The sequence below is a fragment of the Megascapheus bottae genome, chromosome 3 (genome assembly GCF_031878675.1).
Source record: "Megascapheus bottae isolate mThoBot1 chromosome 3, mThoBot2.hap1, whole genome shotgun sequence".
NCBI lineage: Eukaryota > Metazoa > Chordata > Mammalia > Rodentia > Geomyidae > Megascapheus > Megascapheus bottae.
Window position 1 is genome coordinate 38,179,011 of NC_143511.1, and position 19,610 is coordinate 38,198,620.

General features: G+C 42.9%; 1 protein-coding gene across 1 annotated transcript in view; it reads right to left on the reverse strand.

The window, feature by feature from the left end:
• Positions 1 to 19,610, reverse strand: part of Gldc (glycine decarboxylase) — an 85,535-nt gene that overhangs the window by 13,766 nt on the left and 52,159 nt on the right. The window contains exons 16-20 of the mRNA XM_090329956.1: positions 11,120 to 11,195; positions 5,335 to 5,460; positions 3,647 to 3,796; positions 1,022 to 1,134; positions 170 to 311 (exon numbers count right to left, since the gene is read on the reverse strand). Of these exons, the coding sequence (XP_090186082.1) occupies positions 170 to 311; positions 1,022 to 1,134; positions 3,647 to 3,796; positions 5,335 to 5,460; positions 11,120 to 11,195 (607 nt within the window). The remainder of the gene's footprint in view (positions 1 to 169; positions 312 to 1,021; positions 1,135 to 3,646; positions 3,797 to 5,334; positions 5,461 to 11,119; positions 11,196 to 19,610) is intronic.

Here is a 19,610-nt window from a genome sequence, read left to right on the forward strand (position 1 = left end):
CAATGTTAAACCCAGCATGAGACCCCAAGGGAAATAGCACAATAAGTAAGAGATGAAAGGATCTTAGCTCATCTCTTTGGGAAGGTTTCTTCCGTCTTTCATCAGCAATCTCAACGGATTCTATTTTTTTTTTAACCCATGTCCAGCCAAACAGGTTCTTGGGACTCACCTTAATGTAGGCCCATGAAATAGGCAAGATGGAACTGGAGCCCCACGGGGCTGCACTGACAGTCCCAACAGGCCACGTAGTCTCGTCCAACTTCATTGAGACAATGGGGTGACTGGGCAGAAAAGGAACGAGATGCTTCTTCCTGGAATTTTGCAAGTGTGAATTCAGAAAATGTACCAAGCCCAAGTCGTAACAAGCACAAATTCTAGGCCCTTTCAGGAAGCACTATTTCCTTCTGGGTTTGTTGTTGTTTTGCTTTTGTTGTTGTTGTTTTGGTGCCACTACTGAGGCTTGAGCTCAGGGCCTGGACACGTTCCCTGGGTTTTTTGTGCTCAAGGCTAGCACTCTATGACTTGTGGCACAGCTCCACTTCCAGCTTTTTCTGGTAGTTAACTGGAGATAGGAATCTTACAGGTTTTTCTGCTCAATACCAATTCACTCTCAACTATTAGCCTACGTCCTGGGGCTTGAACTCAGGGACTGAGCACTATCCTTGGGCTTTCTCAAAACTAGAGCTCTACCACTTGAGCCACAGCACCATTTCTGCCTTTTTCTATGTATGTGGTACCGAGGATCTTCGTGCATGCTAGGCAAGCACTCTACCACTAGGCCAAACTCCTGGCCCCCTGATTTTTTTTTTTTTTAAGAGATAATTAGAAGCTTCAACATCTAGATTAAAGTCTGAAACATGCTTCCCAGTACCAATATGCAACTTGGATCCCTAATCCTCAAGTCCTCTGTTAAGTGTTGAGTGAGGAACTATATCCTTTGCACTTGAACACCTTGCTAGAAGAACGAGTATAGGCCTACTTTGTTCCAAAGACACCCTGAAACCAACAACCCAGAACTCACACTCCAATGGGTCCCATGCCAGGGCCACCTCCTCCGTGGGGGATACAAAAGGTCTTGTGAAGATTTAAGTGTGAAACATCAGACCCGAAGTCTCCAGGACGACAGATTCCCACCTACCCAAAAGGAAAGCAAAAAACGTTTGCATTTAAAAGCTAGGCAGGACCTTGTGGATGGAAGGTTAAGGCTATTTGCTGCTGCTCCCCCTAAAGGGGGGCAAGGAGGATTGCATGCATGGTGATTGCAACAGCCTCCATTCCAGCTAGTTCTAGAACAAAACCTGGTATCTCATTTAGGTACTGTGAGTAGGGTTTCTACAGAAATTGCAACTAATCATTTTAGCACCATTCATTTTTTAAAATACAGATTCGAATAAAACCTACTCCACCCCAAGAGGGTAGAGAGGAAGCCTCACTAACTCATGAAGGGGCAGTGCCACAATGCTATTGAAATGCTGACCCCAGCAGTTCTGCCTTTCCCTGCACACCTGGGTACTGTGTACATCACAGAATGGGTGCTAGGCACCTTCATGGAAGAGCATGGAGAATAAGGAGCTGAGAGGGAGAAATGAGTGCTGCAGTGTGCTCGGGGATTTATCCAGATAACAGTTGTGATCACCAGTCAGTTTTTGCTGCTTTAGCATCAAGACTAACTTTGCAGTTGCCTTATTTTTTTGGTCTTTTATAGCTTCTTCCTCCCCCATCCCCCCAGAGCTGAGGACCGAACTCAGGGCCTTGCACTGGTCAGGCAAGGGCTCTTCCACTGAGCTAAATCCCCAACCCCACATTAAGACTAATTTTATTGGGGACCAAGATAAGTTAGTTTTATACTACTGAAAACAAATCCTGGTGTACAGTTATGAAAGGAACCAGATGAGAACAAGGGAAAAAAGAATCTGAAATGGGGGGCAGGGGGAGAAGAAAGAAGAGAGGGAAAAAAGGAAAAGGAGATAGGGAAGGAGGGAGAGAAGTAAGGAGAGAAGGAAAGCAACATAAATGGGGAGAGGGGGGAAGGAAATGAAAAAAAGTAAAGTATAGTGGCCAGGATAGGCAAAACAAAACAAAAACAACAAAAACCCCCCAAATCCCCTGCTCAGCCAGGCATGACAAAGCTCTGTGACTCTCATCTAAGCAAGAGGCCACAGGTAGGAAGCTTGAGGTCTCATACTGGCCTGTATAAAAATAGGCAAGAACCTCTGAAAAATAACGTAAGCCAAAAAAAAAAAAGAAAAAAAAAGTCAAGAACAGGACTGCGACTCAGATCTAGCTCCTGCCTCACAAAAATGAAGTCCTGAGTTCAAACCCAATGTCACCAAAAAAAAAAAAAAATGTGACAGACAGAAAGAAGCCACCAAGAAGCTGAGAAAATTCTCAAGAAAAGTGAGTTAGTTTCTTTCTCTCCCTATCCCCCTTTCACTCATAGGGCTCCGATTCAGGTCTGGGAGCTATTGCTCAGCTCTTTTGCTCCAAGCTAGTGCTCTACAACTTTGAACCACTGCCACTTCTGGTTTCTGAGTGGTTAATTGGAGACAAGAGTCTCATGGGGAGACTAAATTGGAACAGGGATCCTCAGATCTCAGCTTCCTGAGTAGCTAGGATTACAGGTGTAAGCCAGCTGTGCCAAGTGAGATCCTTTCTTCCAATGGCTCCCAGCATTTCCTAGGAGATTCACATTACACAGGGCCTCTGTAGCACCCCTCCTGCCTAAGTAATGAGGCATATTCCCCTGACACTTGTTTTAAAGCAGATAGAGCTGAAGCCAGTAAAGTGGATTATCTGAGGTCAAAAGTGATCCACCAGAAGCCAAAACTTCTCTTGCCTCCTGAGATACATATTCCAGTGAAATTAGGGCATGTAATAGTTAGCAGTAAGAAAGTCAACTTTGGAGTGGACATGCAATATCCTATGGCAGAGCATTTGACCAGCATGTGCAATATCCTTGGCTTTGATCCCCAAGTCTTGGGGATCAAAGTAAAGAAAAGGTTAGCTTCAGTTCTGCTTAGCTATGAATTCACCATCATACTTCAACAGCTCTGGAGAATTCAGAGGGGAATTTTGTTTTGTTTTGTCTATGATACCAGAGATTGAACTTAGAGCCTTATGATTTTAATTTTTTCTTTTTTGCCAGTCCTGGGGCTTGAACTCAGGGCCTGAGCACTGTCCTTGGGCTTTCTCAAGGCTAGAGCTCCACCACTTACTTAAGCCACAGCACTATTCCCAGCTTTTTTTTATGTATGTGGTACGGAGGAATTGAACCCGTGCCTTCGTGCATGCTAGGTAAGCACTCTACCACTAGGCCAAACTCTCAGCCCTTGATTTTAAATATTTTGGGGGGGTCAGTTGTGGGTCTTGAACTCTGGACCTGGGTGCTGTCCCTGAGCTTTTCAGCTCAAGTCTACAACCCTACCCCTTGAGCCACAGTGCCACTTCCAGTTTTCTGGTGGTTCATTGGAAAAAAGAGTCTCATAGACTTTAGTGCCTGGGCTGGCTTTGAATCACGGTCCTCAGATTTCAGCCTCCTGAGTAGCAAGGATTACAGGCGTGAGCCACCATGCCCGGCTTGGTTTTCCTATTTTTAAGTGTCTATTTTTCTCTGTGGAAGCAAGGGAGCCCCTCTCACGATCCACACCTGCGCATTCATATTCGCCCCATCAAGGTAAACCTGCCCTCCGTGTTGGTGGATGAGGGAGCACACGTCTCCAATGTTCTCTTCAAATACTCCATTGGTGGACGGGTATGTCACCATGATGGCTGCCAGGTTTTCCTTGTGTTTATCCACCTGCAGGGAGGAGGGTGACATGAAAGAAGAAATATTTATTTCTAGGCCAAACTCTGGCTTTTTAGAGCATTAAGAAAGATGAAGTCTTAGCCTTTGCATTCTTGGCACTGCCTCAAAGTACAAAGATAGCAATAAAAAGATCCGAAACCATTTCTCCCTCATAAATTGTGCCAAAGAAATAACCAGATCTTTTAAGGATTGGACTCTATAGTTAGGATCAAAAAGACTCCATAGAATATTTTTGGATATTCTGGGTCCAACTTTCTAAAGTGATTTTCCTTTGATAGATCTTCTTAATAATTACTGCTGGCATGTTTAGTTCTAGACATTTAGTTCTTCTCCTAGTTAATCTCTACTAATTTTGTCATGCCCATTCCTAACCCCTTTTAATTCTGTAGAAATTGAAATTTCTACAAGAAATGTTACTGAAAGCAGTAATCTGGATTCATTAAAATATACTCATTGTCAAGAAGGAGGGAAGGGAAGAGAAGGGGAGGGGAGGGGAAGGGAGGGAGAAGGTAGGGGAAGGAAGAAACGAAGAAACAAAGGAAGGGAGGGAGAAAGGAAGAAAGGATTATTATTGTGATTTCTTTAATATCCCTAAGGCAAGTGTATGTAAAACGTTCACTTCAGTTTTATTGTTCCTTTTAAGGATTCTTTTCTACCTAGCAAATCAGAAGAGTAATGTGGCAATGGGTGAGAAAGTCATATTCTATATCAGATATTTAATAATTACAACTGCCAGCCCAGAATATTTGTTGGAAAAAAAGTTTGTCTGGTGATGGAAAGACCAGGGGGTAGAGGAAGAGATGAGCAGTATTTCCCTTTTCTTTGAAGGCAGTTATGTGACGCTCCCAGTCTTCATGCCTAATAACCCTGACAAAATCACATTGCTATTCCACTGATTTCCTTCCTTCTTAAGATGCAGCCTCCAGTCCAGTGGTAGAAAGCAGATACGGTTGCTAAGCAACAGTTTCCTGGAGGTTGGGAGGTTGCGAGTGGGGGTTGGTTGCAGGAAACAGGGTAGAATGCTGCCTGGAATCCAGCACAGTATGGCTGGAACAGTAGCAAACACCAACAAAAATCCTGCCTTTGTACTTCAATTTCCAACACAAACATGGAGTCTAATGATGGTGATCAACTTGATTATTAATGGCGGAAGTTGGGGATCAAGGGCAGGTTGGGCAGAAAGAGGTAGGCAGGCCCTGCGAGGAGCGTACTCTTACTATCACCTGCATAATTCATCCAGTGATTTTGAGACATGAATTAGGGAGCGAGGATTTCAGTTTAAAAGATGTTATTCCAGTGGACGGAGGGAGAAGTAAAGCAGACACGATCAGTTTTACTGGGGACCAAAAATATGACCATGGCTTTAAATATTTCCTTCTTTAGAGTTTGTTAGGCTTCCTAATTCCACACCCACTCCATAGAGGAACTGAAGTCCTTCCATTAGAACACAAAAGAAGAAATGTCAGGCCTGCCGCATGGATCTCCCTGCCCCAGGCCTTTTCTATCTGTGGGGAAGGGGCTGCTGATACCATGGCGTTGAGGTGCGCTGTGTCAATATTCCCGTATTTATCCACCTCCACCGGCTGAATCTGCATGCCCGCCATATGTGCACTGGCAGGGTTGGTTCCATGTGCTGATTTCGGAATGAGGCAAACCTTGGGAATAGAAAGGAAGGATGCAAAGAAAAAAACCAAAGATCATTAGGCTATGAATCACAACAGAAGAAAAAAAAAGTCCTACAATATGCTAGTAGCACAAATTAGAAAGAGTACCATACACTTTGATTGAAACTGACCACTTGTGCCTTCAAAATCTGCTACAATTATCACTGTTATGACACAGTGGCCCAAAGAGGAGTTTCCATTTTAATTGCCAAATATTGTTCCCTAAATGTCTTTCCTCATCTCAGTACACTAAAAGTAAAGCCTGTGCTTATTCAAACTCTGTATCAGTTATACCATGTGAGAAGCAGCACATAAAAAAAATATTTGAGAGGCACGGGAACGTGGCCTAGTGGTAGCATGCTCGCCTAACATGCACAAAGCCCTGGGTTCGATTCCCCGGAACCACATACACAGAAAAAGTCTGATGTGGTACTGTGGCAGAAGTGGCAGAATGCTAGCATTGAGCAAAAAGTGTCCAAAGACAGTGCCCAGACCCTGAGTTCAAGCCCCAGGACTGGAAAAAAAATTTTGAGGAAGTGGTGCTGTGGCTCAAGTGGTAAAGTGCTAGCCATGAGTTGAAAAGCTTAGGACAGCACCCAGACAGAGTTCAAGCCTCACGACTTACTTAAAAAAAAAATTGATTGGACGTTAAATTCTGAAATGCAGATGTTCACATCTCAGCTCTGCTATGAATTTGTGGGCTACACTATGAATAAAATAAGCCTGAGAACGGACTAAAAAAATCTATGAGTTTAGAACTACATTTGAAATAGAAAAAAAAACATGCGGGTTGAAGAGTTCAAATGTAAAGTCTCAAGAGTCACAGACTTAGAAGTCAATGATGCACTGGAATTATTTTTATTTGTTCTTCAGGGCTGGGTATTGAACCCAAGGCTTTGCAAGTCCCTGTGTTGGCTTTTTTACGAAAAGTGGGTAGTCGGTTTAGTGTTAGCATTCCTAGATGCAAATCACATTTCATTTCTTCCATACCATTATACAAATTCAGGCAAGCACCTATGCGCTTGCAGATCTGATGAGGAAATGAAACATCACAGAATTCAACAAGATAAGTCCATTGTGTACCCTAAACATCATCTTTATTTCCTCTCATCCCAGAAGTAATGTTGCAAATTCTTTGAAAAGAAATGGATAGGCATGATTTTAAAAATTATTTTAAAATGCAAAGTTGGGGTCAGAAATTGCATGGTAGAAGTGCCTAGCATGCACAAAGGGCCTGGCTCAATTCCACATACATAGAAAAGGCTAGATGTGGTGCTGAGGCTCAAGTGGTAGAGTTCTAGCCTTGAGAAAGCCCAAGGACAGTGTTAAAGCCCTAAGGCTGGTGCAGGCACATGCGCACATGCATACACAAAAGAAAAATGGGCTTCCAAGGATATTCATGTTGTAATATTTGGAACCTGTGATTTATCCAAAGTAAGTCCATCTTTTGGGGGGGGGCATTTTATAACCATTTAGATGGGTGCTGTATTCTCTTAATTTTTAGACAACCTGGGACAGAATGGGCAGATCATCCTAAAAGCCCTGCCTAAAGGTTGAAGGATTATGCCTGGTATTGGCAGTTCATGCTTGTAATTCTAGCTCTCAGGAGGCTGAGCTCTGAGGATCCTGGTTTGAAGTCAGATAGGGCAGAAAAGTCCAGGAGAGTCTTAACCTCCTATTAACCAGCAAAGCTGGAAGTGAAGCTGTGGCTCAAGTGATAGGGCATCAGCTATGAACAAAAAAGCCAAAAGAGTGTGAGGCCCTGCACCCCCACAAAAAGACAGAAGAATTAAGGAGGAATGCTTCTATGCTGATGAAGTTTCTGTTTGGCCACAATATCCAAGGCCACTAATTTGCTTCAGGCAGCTGGAAAAAAGAAGAAAAAGCCCTTATATAAAAGAAACTCAAGTCTCTGAAGGGCAAACTTGAGTTAATATTTGACTAGCATGTTGATATTGTAAAGTGTATAAGATGAAATTGCTGCTATATGTTTTTTATTAGAATTTATATATTTTGAAGACATTCCTCTTTAGAAATCTTTGAAATTTAACCTAAGAGCAAATATGGACCCAACATTGTGCACGCGCGCGTGTGTGTGTGTGTGTGTGTGTGTGTGTGTGTGCGTGTGTGTGTGTACTTATTGTGGGACTTGAACTCAGGGCATGAATTCTGTTCTTGAGCATTTTTGCTCAATAATAGTGCTCCTACTTGAGCCACAGCTCCACTTCTGGCTTTTTTGGCCCTGAATTCAGCCCCATGACCAACCGAAAAAGGAAAAATCTCAGGGACTTTCCCTGCACAGGTTGGTCTAGAACCATGATCCTTAGATCTCTACCTCCTGAGTAGTTAGGATAATAGGTGTGAACCTCTGGCACCCGTCCAAAAATAACTTGGGGGTGGGGGAGGACAGCTTGTAAAAGAAAACCATCAAGAATAGTTCCATAGCACATGATTTCACCTACATGCCTTTTGGAGAAAAAGTGATAGATTTTTACTGGATTCCATTAAAGTCTATTGTGTGAAGACAGCTGCTTCAGAAAACATTGATGTGGTAAAAACCTTCCCTGATTACTTAAATAATAAGTCATTTTCTTCTTAACTAAAAAGTTGGCTTTAATTAAAGTCTTTCATGCAGAAAAATGGCAACATTTCCAGGATGAAGAGTTGTGTATTTCTGCATGCTCGGTGGCTAGGTGGTGCCCACTCCCTCTTTCTCTTCTCCTCATGGTCCCTACAGTACAGAATCCCACGGGAACCATGACCCTCAGATTAGAATGGCTTCTTGAGAGATGGAATTCTGTGACAGCAGTGAGGACAACAGTGCCAGACATCATCATGAGGGTGGGAAGAGGGAGGACCAAAAACTGGTGAGGAGGAACAGAAGATAGGAAGAGTAAGTTGTGGGTGTATACTGTCTTGGCTAAGCCAATAGAATTCTCATTTTCCTTGCCCTTTCCAGCTTGCTTCCCAACTCTTGTTTCCCAACTCCTAGACCTTCACAGTTACTTCCTGGCTTCTGATTGGAGAACTGAGAAAACTGGGTGTAAAACATTGTAGTAGAAGAATACTGGACTTTTGTCCTGGGACACAGATCTTCCACAAACAATGCAAACATGTGGTCCCTCTGTCAAGCAAGATGAAGGGTCACCCTAGAAGATCTGTTCCCTTTCCAAGGAACCTAGATTCTCAAAGAAGCCATGGTAAGAGAGAGGCATAACAAGAGCTTCAAGAATGGTGTTGGCAGCCAGGTACAGTGGCTCATGACAATAATCCTAGTTACTCAGGAGCTGAGATCTGTGGATCTTGGTTAGAAGCCAGAGTAAGCACACAAATCTACAAGACTCTTACTCCCAACTAACCAGTAAAAAGTGGGAAGTAGAGGTGTGACTCAAGTAGTATAGTACCAGCCAAGTTAATACATAACCCTAAATTCAAGCTCTGGAACTAGTACAAGAAAAAAACAAACAAAAATCAAAGCCAAACACCAGCAGCTCATGCTTGAATTCCCAGCTACATAGGAGGCTGAGATCTGAGGAATGTGATTCAAAGCCAGCCTGGGGAAGAAAGACTGTATTCCTAGCTACTCAAGATGCTTAGATCTGAGGATCATGGTTCAAAGCCAGCCCAGGCACTAAAAAGTCCATGAGACTCTTACCTCCATTTAAGTACCAAAAAAGCCAGAAGTGGAGCTGTGGCTTAAGTGGTAGAATGCTAGCCTTCAGCAAATATGCTCAGACAATGCCCAGGACCTGGCTTCAACCCCAGGACTGGCACACACAAAATAGAGGAAAACTCTAGTGAACAAACCTAAATTGGAATGTCAGAATCTGCATCTGGCTGAGCTATGGATCCATTTTCCTCTGCCTGGTACAGTACACACTGTTTACATGGCCAGAGCTCTGCAGCTTATTGAATCATGAATGGCTTTTTTTGTTTTTTGTTTTTTTCCCAAAAATCTCTTTAAAAAAAAAGCAACCCAAATGTTGGTTGTAGTGGAAGACACCTGCAATCCCAGCACAAAGGAGGCTGAAAATTATGAGTTCCATGCCCTCACAGAAAGAGCCTACCTCAAATAAATGAATGAAGAAAGAAATATATAAATAAAATTATATGTATATTTAGTTAAATTAATAAGAAAATAATCAATCCTAGTCCTGTGTGTATGCACGTGCGTGTGGAGGGGGGGAGGTCATGGGGCTTGAACTTGGCCTGGTCTGGGTGCTGTTCCTGAGTTCTTCAGTTCAAGGCTACCTCCCTACCTTTGAGCCAAGTCCCACTTCCCATTTTCTAGAGGTTAATTGGAGATCAGTTTCAGGTCCTTTTGTGCCCAGGCTGGCTTTGAACCTTGATCCTCAGATTTTAGCCTCCCGAGTAGCTAGAATTACAGATGAGCTACTGCGCCTGGCTTCCTTCCCATTTTTGAAAGGAAAATGAAACTGCCAGAATTCCTCATTGCAAACACAGGCAACTAGCCATATAGTCTTGCAGTTTTAATAAAACTAAGAATGAAATAAAGTCAAGATCCACTCAATGCCACTTACTTGGGCAGAAACATCCTATGCCCTTTTCTGGACTTCTCCTAGGATGTCAGAAGCATTTCACTGCTCTTGGATTCCACCCTCTGCTCTAAGAACTCCCAACCCCACAGCTCAGCAGAAACCCAAGCCACCAACATGAAAGAGCAAGGAATGCATGCCTCCACCGGCCACAACCTGAGGCCCATGTTAAAATCAAAAGGCACAGTTTCATGGGGTCAGGCGTTTGGCCTAGTGGTAGAGTGCTTATGGAGCATGCACAAACACCGGGGTTCAATTCCTCGGTACCACATACATAGACAAAAGCTGGAAGTGGCGCTGTGCCTCCAGTGGTAATGTTCTAGCCTTGAGAAAGCCCAAGGACAGTGCTTAGGCCCTGAGTTCAAGGCCCAGGATTGGCAAAAAAAAAAAAAAAAAAAAAAGAGGCACAGTTTCTAGAAATCAGTGGTGCCCATTAGCACATATGGGTACCCACAAAGGCCTCTCAGAGTCAACTGGGATTCTGAATACTACATACAATCTTATTTCCAAAGCAAACAGTGAAGCAGGAACATGAACTCTGCTCTACATCTTTTTGTTGTTGCTTCTGCTTAGATCTGAGAATCACCTGATGAGAAACGTATTTGTTCAAGAAATATCAGCATATATATGATGAGAACTGTGCTTAGACACAGCAGGGCTTACAAAAGAATTAATGTGGACTCTGCCTTTCATCCAGGCCCAGGGTCAGGGCTGAGCCAAGGAGAGAGGTTCACTCTGGTCACATTCCTGCTCTCTCCTCCCCCTCGTTCCCTAGAGAGAGGGCTTCCTCGGCCAGCTGGCTCACTTTTACATGCTGGGTTTGTACAAAAGCCTGTTATCTCTGAATGTTTTCCCTCGAAATGGTTAAGTAGATGTCTTAGAGACAAGGATCCCAGTGGTCAGCTCTCAGAAATCTGTTTCTTGATAATAATAATAATTATATATATATATATATATATATATTACACTGCCCCCACCCCATGCCTCATCGGCTTCCAAGAATGAGAGTAACTAGTCCATGACATGAACAGGACCTGAGAGCTGGCTGAGCTTGCTGCCCCCTCGCCGTGACCCGCGCCCCAGACCATCCTCACCGTTCTGTGTTTCTCTCCTTTCTGGTCTAAGTAGGCTCGGATAGTGGCCAGTCCAGCATATTCTCCCTGGGCTCCACTGCAAAGACAAGAAGAGAAGGATCAAGGTTTTGGCCTCTGTGAATCCGCAATGAGCACTAGCTGTGTGTTCACCAGTGTGTGAAAAGGCCTGACTGTCCCTCACACTGGGGAAAGCTCATCTAGGCTCTCTGCATGAATCCAAATGTCTTCACAACCAAAGTAACAACACCGTTCAGCCTGGCACTACAGCTCACCCACTCCTACCCAAAGATGGACTTCTAAGCTCAGAACCATGTATCAATTAAGTCTTTATTATTAAGATTTTTGAAATTATATAAAAATTGAGATACAATAGGAAAAAAAACACTATATACCTATCACTCAGTGTAAAGCAGAATAAATTTATGGTCAAATCTTATTTCTTACCATATCCCTTACAAATGCCTTCACCCTGATCAAGGAAAATTAATTAATTCATTATTTTATTTATTCATTGCCAGTGTTGGGGCTTGAACTCAGAGCCTGAGTGCTATCTCTAAACTTCTTTTGCTCAGATCTAGAACTCTACTACTTGAGCCACAGCACCACTTTGGCTTTTTCTTTGCATGTGGTACCAAGGAATTGAACCCGAGTCCCTATGCATGCTATGCAAGCACTTTACACTAGGCCAAACTCCCGGCTTTGAAAAATTTTTTTAAAGTACTGATCCTGGGGCTTCAACTCAGGGCCTGGGCACCATCCCTGAGCTTTTGTGCTCAATGCAAGTTCTCTGCAACTTCAATGGCAGCTGTACTTCTGGCTACTTGGAGGCTAACTGGATAGAAAAGTCTCAAGGACTTTCCTTTCCTGGCTGGCTTCAAACCATAATTGTTAAATCTCAGCTTTCTGAGTAATTACTGTTATAGGCATGAGCCAACTATGCCTTGCAGAGGGAGATAATCTCTTTTTTTGGGGGGGTGGGGTGGGTCATGAGGCTTGAACTCTCAGCCTGGGTGCTGTCCCTAAGCTTTTCAGCTCAAGGTGAACCCCCTACCCCTTGAGCCACAGCCCCACTTCACTTTTTCTAGTGGTTAATCAGAGATACGAGTCTCATGTTCTTTAGTGCATGGGCTGGCTTTGAACTGTGATCCTCATATCTCACTCTCCTGAGTAGCTAGGAATACAGGCGTGAGCCACCACACATGGTGAGGTAAAAAATCTTGAAGCAAACCTCAACTATCCTATTTATTAGCTTCATCTTCAATAGGTATCTTTCAAAGGTAATATTTATCATTAAAATATATAACTACCATCACAATGATCATATCTAGAATCATAAACTATAGTATTAGATATTAAGTCAGCATCCCAGCTTTCCCAGGCCCTGCAGGCACGTGCTTGGTGAAGACTGCCAGACTTATCTCGGCAGCCCGGGCAGGCACTACTTTAGCACATTTGGAGTGACTCACATTCCGGTGAGCAATGCTGAGTCAACTGCAGACTGGTATTTAATGTCAGTACCCCGTGAGGGAAGGAAGTTAAGTAATGGAGGTTTTGGTCCTACTCAAAATGCATATGTCCTCCAGCCCAAACGCCCTGGAGAAACATTCCCGCAGCCATAGATTCAAAAGGCAGCTAGGGGAGCCTTTGGTACCCTGCTGACCTGGCTCACAGAGCTGCACGCTCCCTTTGCAAGCAGAGGTGTTTCTTGGAGCACAATGGCTCCCTCAAAGATGCAAGGTCATCAGAGTAGCTACTAGTGTCCCTTCCTAGACTGAAGAGGGAGGTTTAGCTACAGCTTCCTCATTCATGCACAGAGTCAGCTTCACTCTTGCTCTCTGTTGCTTTTTGGAAAGACAACGACTGCTCTTCTGTTGTACTGCATTTGGTGCTTTTTATTTTGAGAACAAGAAAATACTCTACCCTTCAGCAAATCGCTGGCAGTCCTAGTTACAGCACCTCCCTAAGCCTCAGTATCTTCATCTAGTAGTTCCCATCCTACCCATTCTTCGAAGATCTCCAACTCCATACAACTTTCCAAAAGCCATCAGTCCAGATTGTCCCCAGGTGTACAAACCCCCAATTGACCTGTGGTCTTGCTGTACTCCTGTCTCCTACCAGTGGATCTTCCTCCTTCCCTGAAACAAACATGGCAAGCCAGTTCCAGCACTGCCACGTTCCTTGCCCTGGGAAAGCCCCTCTTCTTAGGCCTTGTACTCCTGACATTGTCACGGCAGATGCAGCTCTAGTGCTGCTTTTTCTGTGATTGGAGATAAGAGTCTCACCACCTTTCCTGCCTGGGATGTTTTCAAATTGTGATCCTCAGATCTCAGCCTCATGAGTGGTGAGCATTAGAAGCATGAGCTACTGGCCCCAGCTCTTCATTCCACATGCTGATAAAACCAGGTTATATATTTACTGCAATTGGGAGATGACTACAGAGTTCACACTCATGCCTGTTTTAGCTCAACTGGAGGGTAAGTATAAATAATAAGAATATTTAGGAAATCTGTTCAAATTGAATTCCAACACTTCAGTCCAATCAATGAGCACGAATGCCATTCTTTTCCTATTTTAACCAATGTATTTTATATTTACTTTGCATTTTTCTCAGAACTTTTTATCTTCTTATTTATCTTCTTTTCATTTCAAGGCCCATCAAAAGGCAGAGTAAGAGTGAAAGAAGAGAATGTTTGCCTCTATGAACCAGTCATCCAAAAGGACAACAATGTACTACATAAAGATTTGGTCAGAAATGCTGGCTATTGCCGGGCACAGTGGCTCTGGCCTGTAATCCTAGCTACTCAGGAGGCTGAGATCTGAGGATCAAGGTTCAAAGCCAGCCCCAGGAACAAAAGGACCTGAGATTCCCATATCTAATTAACCTCTAGAAAACGGGAAGTGGGGCTTAGCTGAAGGGTAGCTGAGAAAGGAAGACAGAAATGCTGGCTATTGGATTTTTTTTGCATTTAGATATTCTTAAAATCTTCTGTGTTTCAACAAAAGCAAGCACAAGTACGAGTACCACACAAACCTTACAAGGAAAATATTCAAAACGGGAGAATTATTAGCGCCATCTGTTGGTGGAAACATATTAAAAAAGCAACTGTTTATCTGCATGAACCAGCTAGAGAGACCATCAGCATTCCGTGTATATGAGAGGAGCAGCTAGAACACGTGTTTAGGATGAAGGGGTGGAAGCTTCGCGCTACACAGATGGCTGCATGGAGGACTGTGCCAGTACACAGGGGCACAGGCTAATTCTTCTAGAAAACAAAGCCCTCTAGTATACGTTTACCCAAGCAGAGAAAGAAACTACTGTAATTTATGTTTTAATCCAGAATGAGGGAAAGCCAATAGACAACTTCTTCCAAAACCCAGACTCACTCTAGAAAGAATCCATGAGAAATTCCATAGAGCACAAGGAACTAGAAAAACTCTAATTACAGAGTTGAAACAAATGAAATTCCACTGGTACCTATTAACCAAAGACTAAACCTTATTAGTATGCCTAGCCTGCTCAAGACCTTGAGTTCCATCCCAGCACTGAAAAAAAGTACACCCTGTAAAATTACAAATAAATAAACTGGGTTTCATCATAATTACAAACTTGTGGTCTTTAAAAACACCTTGTTGAGCTGGGGGCTTAATAAATATTCCTAGGATGAAGATCTTCCATAGAGGAGCCTCCTCCTCCTCCTCCTCCTCCTCCTCCTCGTCCTCCTCCTCCTCCTTCTCCTCAAGGCCTGGATGCTATCCCTGAGCTCTTTATGCTTAAGGCTAGTGCTCTACCACTCTGAGTCATAGCCTCTTCTGGTTTTCTGAAGCTTAGCTGGAGATAAGAGTCTCAGAGACTTACCTTACCTGCCCTGGCTGGCTAGAACCAGGATCCTCAGATCTCAGCTTGCTGACTAGCTAGGATTACAGGCATGAGGCACCTGTGCTCTATTGGGCTCTATTGGGTCTCTTAGTTCCAGTCCACTGTGTGTCAGACAGAAGAGAGAAGAAAGAGAAGCAGAATTCCCTGGAAGATGGCTTTCCTCGCCCTGTTTCCCCTTTTTCTTCACATGTAGATGTTTCTTTGTGAAAGCATTCTGCACTCAGGTCTAATGACTGGCCTTTAGAGCACTGACTCCAAGTTAGAGGTGATCAATAAGATAAACCAAGAGCTAGGAAATGAGGGCAGAGAGATGCCAATTAGTAAGTACCAGCCCTTCCTGCTCTGTGATGCACGTATACACGGGATACTTGCCTGGGCTTCAGAGCTTCAAAGTTCAAGGTGAGGAACTACTAATAGTAAATAACCCAGTTGAAATCTCCCCCTTTGGTGCTCCTCCATGTCAATCCCTTCTCTAATCCAGTCCCTAGTTACAGACTCTGTTGCTTAGTTCTCATGGGAAGAAGACCCTCAAGGAATTGGTCTGTGCATTAGTAATCTTCAGAGTCTCCTAGATAACTAGTTCTAATGGGAAGCCAAGTCTAAGAACTTTTTGGGGGGGGGCCCTCCGGTTGTCGGGCTTGAACTCTGAGCCTGGGTATTTATTGTCTGTGAGCTCTTCAGCTCAAGGCTACCACCCTACCCCTTGAGCCACAGCACCACTTCCAGTTTTCTAGTGATTAATTGGAGATAAGAGTCTCTCAGACTTTTAGTGCCTTGGCTAGATTTGAACCTAGTATGATTAAGATCTGAGTTCGATTCCTTGGTATCTCATACACAGAAAAAATCTACATAGAAATGGTTCTATGGCTCAAGTGGTAGAGCTCTAGCCTTGAGAAATCCCAAGGACAATGCTCAGGCACTGAGCTCAAGCCCCAGGATTGGCAATAAATAAATAAATAAATAAATAAATAAATAAATAAATAAATAAATAAATAAAAAGATTCCCTGGGCTTGTGATTTGAGCAAATAAATGAATAATTGGAATAAGGTTCATCACAGCCCATGAAAGGCTGAGACAGGAGGATCAAGAATTTGAGGGTAGTTGCAGAGTGGTGGCTCACACCTGTAATCCTAGCTACTCAGGAGGCTAAGATCTGAAGACTGCGGTTCAAAGCCAGCCCGGGCACTCAAGAAAGTGAGATTTCCAATTAGATCTCCACTAGAAAACCAGAAGTGGCACTGTGGCTCAAGCGGTAGGGTGATAAGCTCAGGGATAGCGCCCAGGCCCCACAAAGAACAGCCCCACGACCCACCAAAAAAAAACAAAAAAGAGTTTGAGGGCAACTTGAAGTGCACAGCTGGCAAGACAGCAGGGTGCTATCTCAAAAACAAAAAACAAAAACCCTGAAAGAATCAATGTTATGTAACATATATGTATTACAACAAAATTAATTATATCACTAAGACTATTTCCTTAAAATGTTGTTTATATATATTTTTAATTAAAGTACAAACACAGAAGTAAACATTCAGATTCCAAACTGTTTTGTGACTAGACTCTTAGGAAAGCATAGATAGTGTGACTGACTCCAATTAAGTATAAATCTTCATTTTAAGAGATGGTCCCCCGACAGTTATCATTGCCTCCTCTGTAGACATCATTTCTGGTGATATGGGGCACTGAATTCTTTCTCCATGCAGTCTAGAAATCTCTTCATCCAATAAACACTAATCAAATGCAAATAATTAGCCAATGTTTAGACATTTCTGGGATATAGGACAATAATAAAACCAGTATATAGTATATCCACGCAGAGACTAGCACAAACAAATCAAAACAAGATTGTCACGCTGTTGAAGTAGCAACGACAGAAGGATCTATGGAATCTATGGTGCATCCTTTGCTCATTTCCTAAAAGTAGATGAATTGCCTTTTCCTTGACAGCATGGCCCAATAAAGCCGGACACAACCTGTCTGTTTATTAGGAACTTGGGAGGCGGGGGAGGGGGCTGGATAAGATCTCTTTCAGAAACCATCAAAGATCTCTAAACCTCCTGCAAGACTGCTATCAATCCAAAGAATGAGGAAAATGAGGACAAAGAGAAGAATATCCAACAGAACTAAAAATAAGGAGGTGGTTTTCACGATGGCCTGCAAGTTGGAATCACTAGGGAATCTTTAAAGACACACACTTGGGCAAGGAGTTTGGCCTAGTGGTAGAGTGCTTGCCTAGCATGCACAAAGACCCAGGTTCAATTCCTCAGTACCACATACATAGGAGGGGGGAAAAAAACCAGAAGTGGTGCTGAGATTCAAGTGGTAGAGCTCTAGCCTTGAGAAAGTCCAGTGACAGTGCTCAGGTCCTGAGCACAAGCCTAGAATTGGCAAAAAACCAAACAACAACAACAAAAATCCACTTAACTACCAAAAATCTAGAAATGGAGTTATGGTTCAAGTGGTAGAGGGCTACCCTTGAGCACAGAAGCTCACCTTTTTAAGATCCTGGAGAGGAAAACACCTTAATTATGTAAGTGTTAATGGCTGAGTTCAAACAATCTTGAAAAAAATGACTCCAGGACACTGAAGAGGTGATCACATTCTACCACTAGAGGGCAAAGTGACTTCGTTTCAGCATTTAAAAAGCTGATTTTTTTTTTTTTTTTTTTTTTTTTTTTGCCAGTCCTAAGCTTGAGCTCAGGGCCTGAGCACTGTCCTTGGGCTAGTACTCTACCACTTGAGCCATAGCACCACTTCTGTCTTTTTTTTTTTGCCAGTCCTGGACTTGGGCTCAGGGCCTGAGCACTGTCTCTGGCTTTTCTCAAGGCTAGGGCTCTACCACTTGAGCCACAGCACCACTTCCGGCTTTTTGCTATGTATGTGGTACCGAGAAATCGAACCCAGGTCTTCGTGCATGCTAGGCAAGCACTCTACCACTAGGCCAAACTCCCGGCCCCCACTTCTGTCTTTTTCTATGTGTGTAGTATAGAGGAATCAAACCTGGGTGTTAGTGCATGCTAGGCACGCACTCTATCATTAGGCCAAACTCCTGGCCCAAAATTTTGATTTTTTTTTCATTAGGTCAATTCCTTTCTATTTATAAAATAAAAGATCATTAATCCCAATCTCTGGATGTCAGGATGAGGTTTGGAGTGGGGTTCAGGGAATCATATTTTAACAAGTCCAAGAAGATTTTGCTAAAGGCTTCTGCTTTTTAAAATTACTGCTTTTTCATGTTCTTGGTCTTTTGTTGGTTTCTGTTTTATTTCATTAGAGTAATTTTGTTCTTGATGTAAATGCAAAACATTTTTTCCTGACTAATCATAGATGTAGACTGTAATATATATAGATGTACAGTATAATTCAAAAGGAGTCATTAACCCCTAAAAATTTTTTTACTATTTTTCAATTTAAAAGAAAATCACAGACTAAAAACACGAGGGCTGCTGGGTCCAGTGGCTCACCTCTGTAATCCTAGCTACTCAGGAGGCTGAGATCTGAGGATCTTGGTTCAAAGCCAGCCTGGGCACTAGTCCGAGAGACTCCCATCTCCAGTTAACCACTAGAAAACCAGAAGTGGCACTGAGGCTCCAGGGATAGGGTGGTAGCCTTGAGCTGAAGAGCTTGGGGACAGCACCCAGGTACAGAGTCCAAGCCACAGCCCAACAAAAAACCCAAAACTGCACCCCCCCCAAATAAAAACAAACCCTGAGGGCCAAAGAGGGAAAGGGTCTTTTTAAAGTTAGTGACAGAATATATATTTGTTTATTTGAAATAGGATAGGGAAGGGGGGAAAACAAGATGGGGGGAGGGAAATGGGGACAAAAACATGAGACAGGGTAGCAATGTTTGTGAAGTAATGCACCATCTATCTGGTGAATATAATGTAACCCTACTATTAATTACAATAATAAATATATTAAAGAAATAAAATAAAAAATCAATGGCTTCTGCTCAACACAAAGCAATACTGATTCAAATTTGTACTCCTTCTAGAATCAAAAATAAAATGAATTAAGAATGTTAAAAAAAAAAAAGTTAATGACAGAACCAAAGTAGAACCCAAGCTTCTCTGGCACTCCTATACTGTGCCTCTGGCTTTTATTAGGAGTTAACTTGTGTTCTTAAAGTCTTATTCTTTTATAGTTTTTGTTTTGTTTGGGGGATTTTTTTGAACCAGAGTCTTCCTATCTTGTCTAAGATGGACTCTTACTTAGGATCCTCCTTTTCTGGTTCACAAGTGCTAGGAATATAGGCTTACATCACCACACAGAGTTATAATCTTATTCTATTGTTGTTGTTGTTATTATTATGTAGTTGTACAAAGAGGTTATAATTCCATAAGTCAAATTATGAGTACAAAGCTTCTTGGTTATAGTCTTCTTTTTCTTTTTCTTTCTTCCTCTTTTGCCAGTCCTAGGTTTGACCTCAGGGCCTGAGCACTGCCCCTGGGCTTTCTCAAGGCTAATACCACTGAGCCACAGCACCATTTCTGGCTTTTTCTACATATGTGATGCCCAGGAATCGGACCCGGGTCTTTGTGCATGCTGGGCAAGCACTCTACCACTAGACCAAATATCCAGTCCCTTCTTTTTTCTTTTATTTTGGCCTGTCCT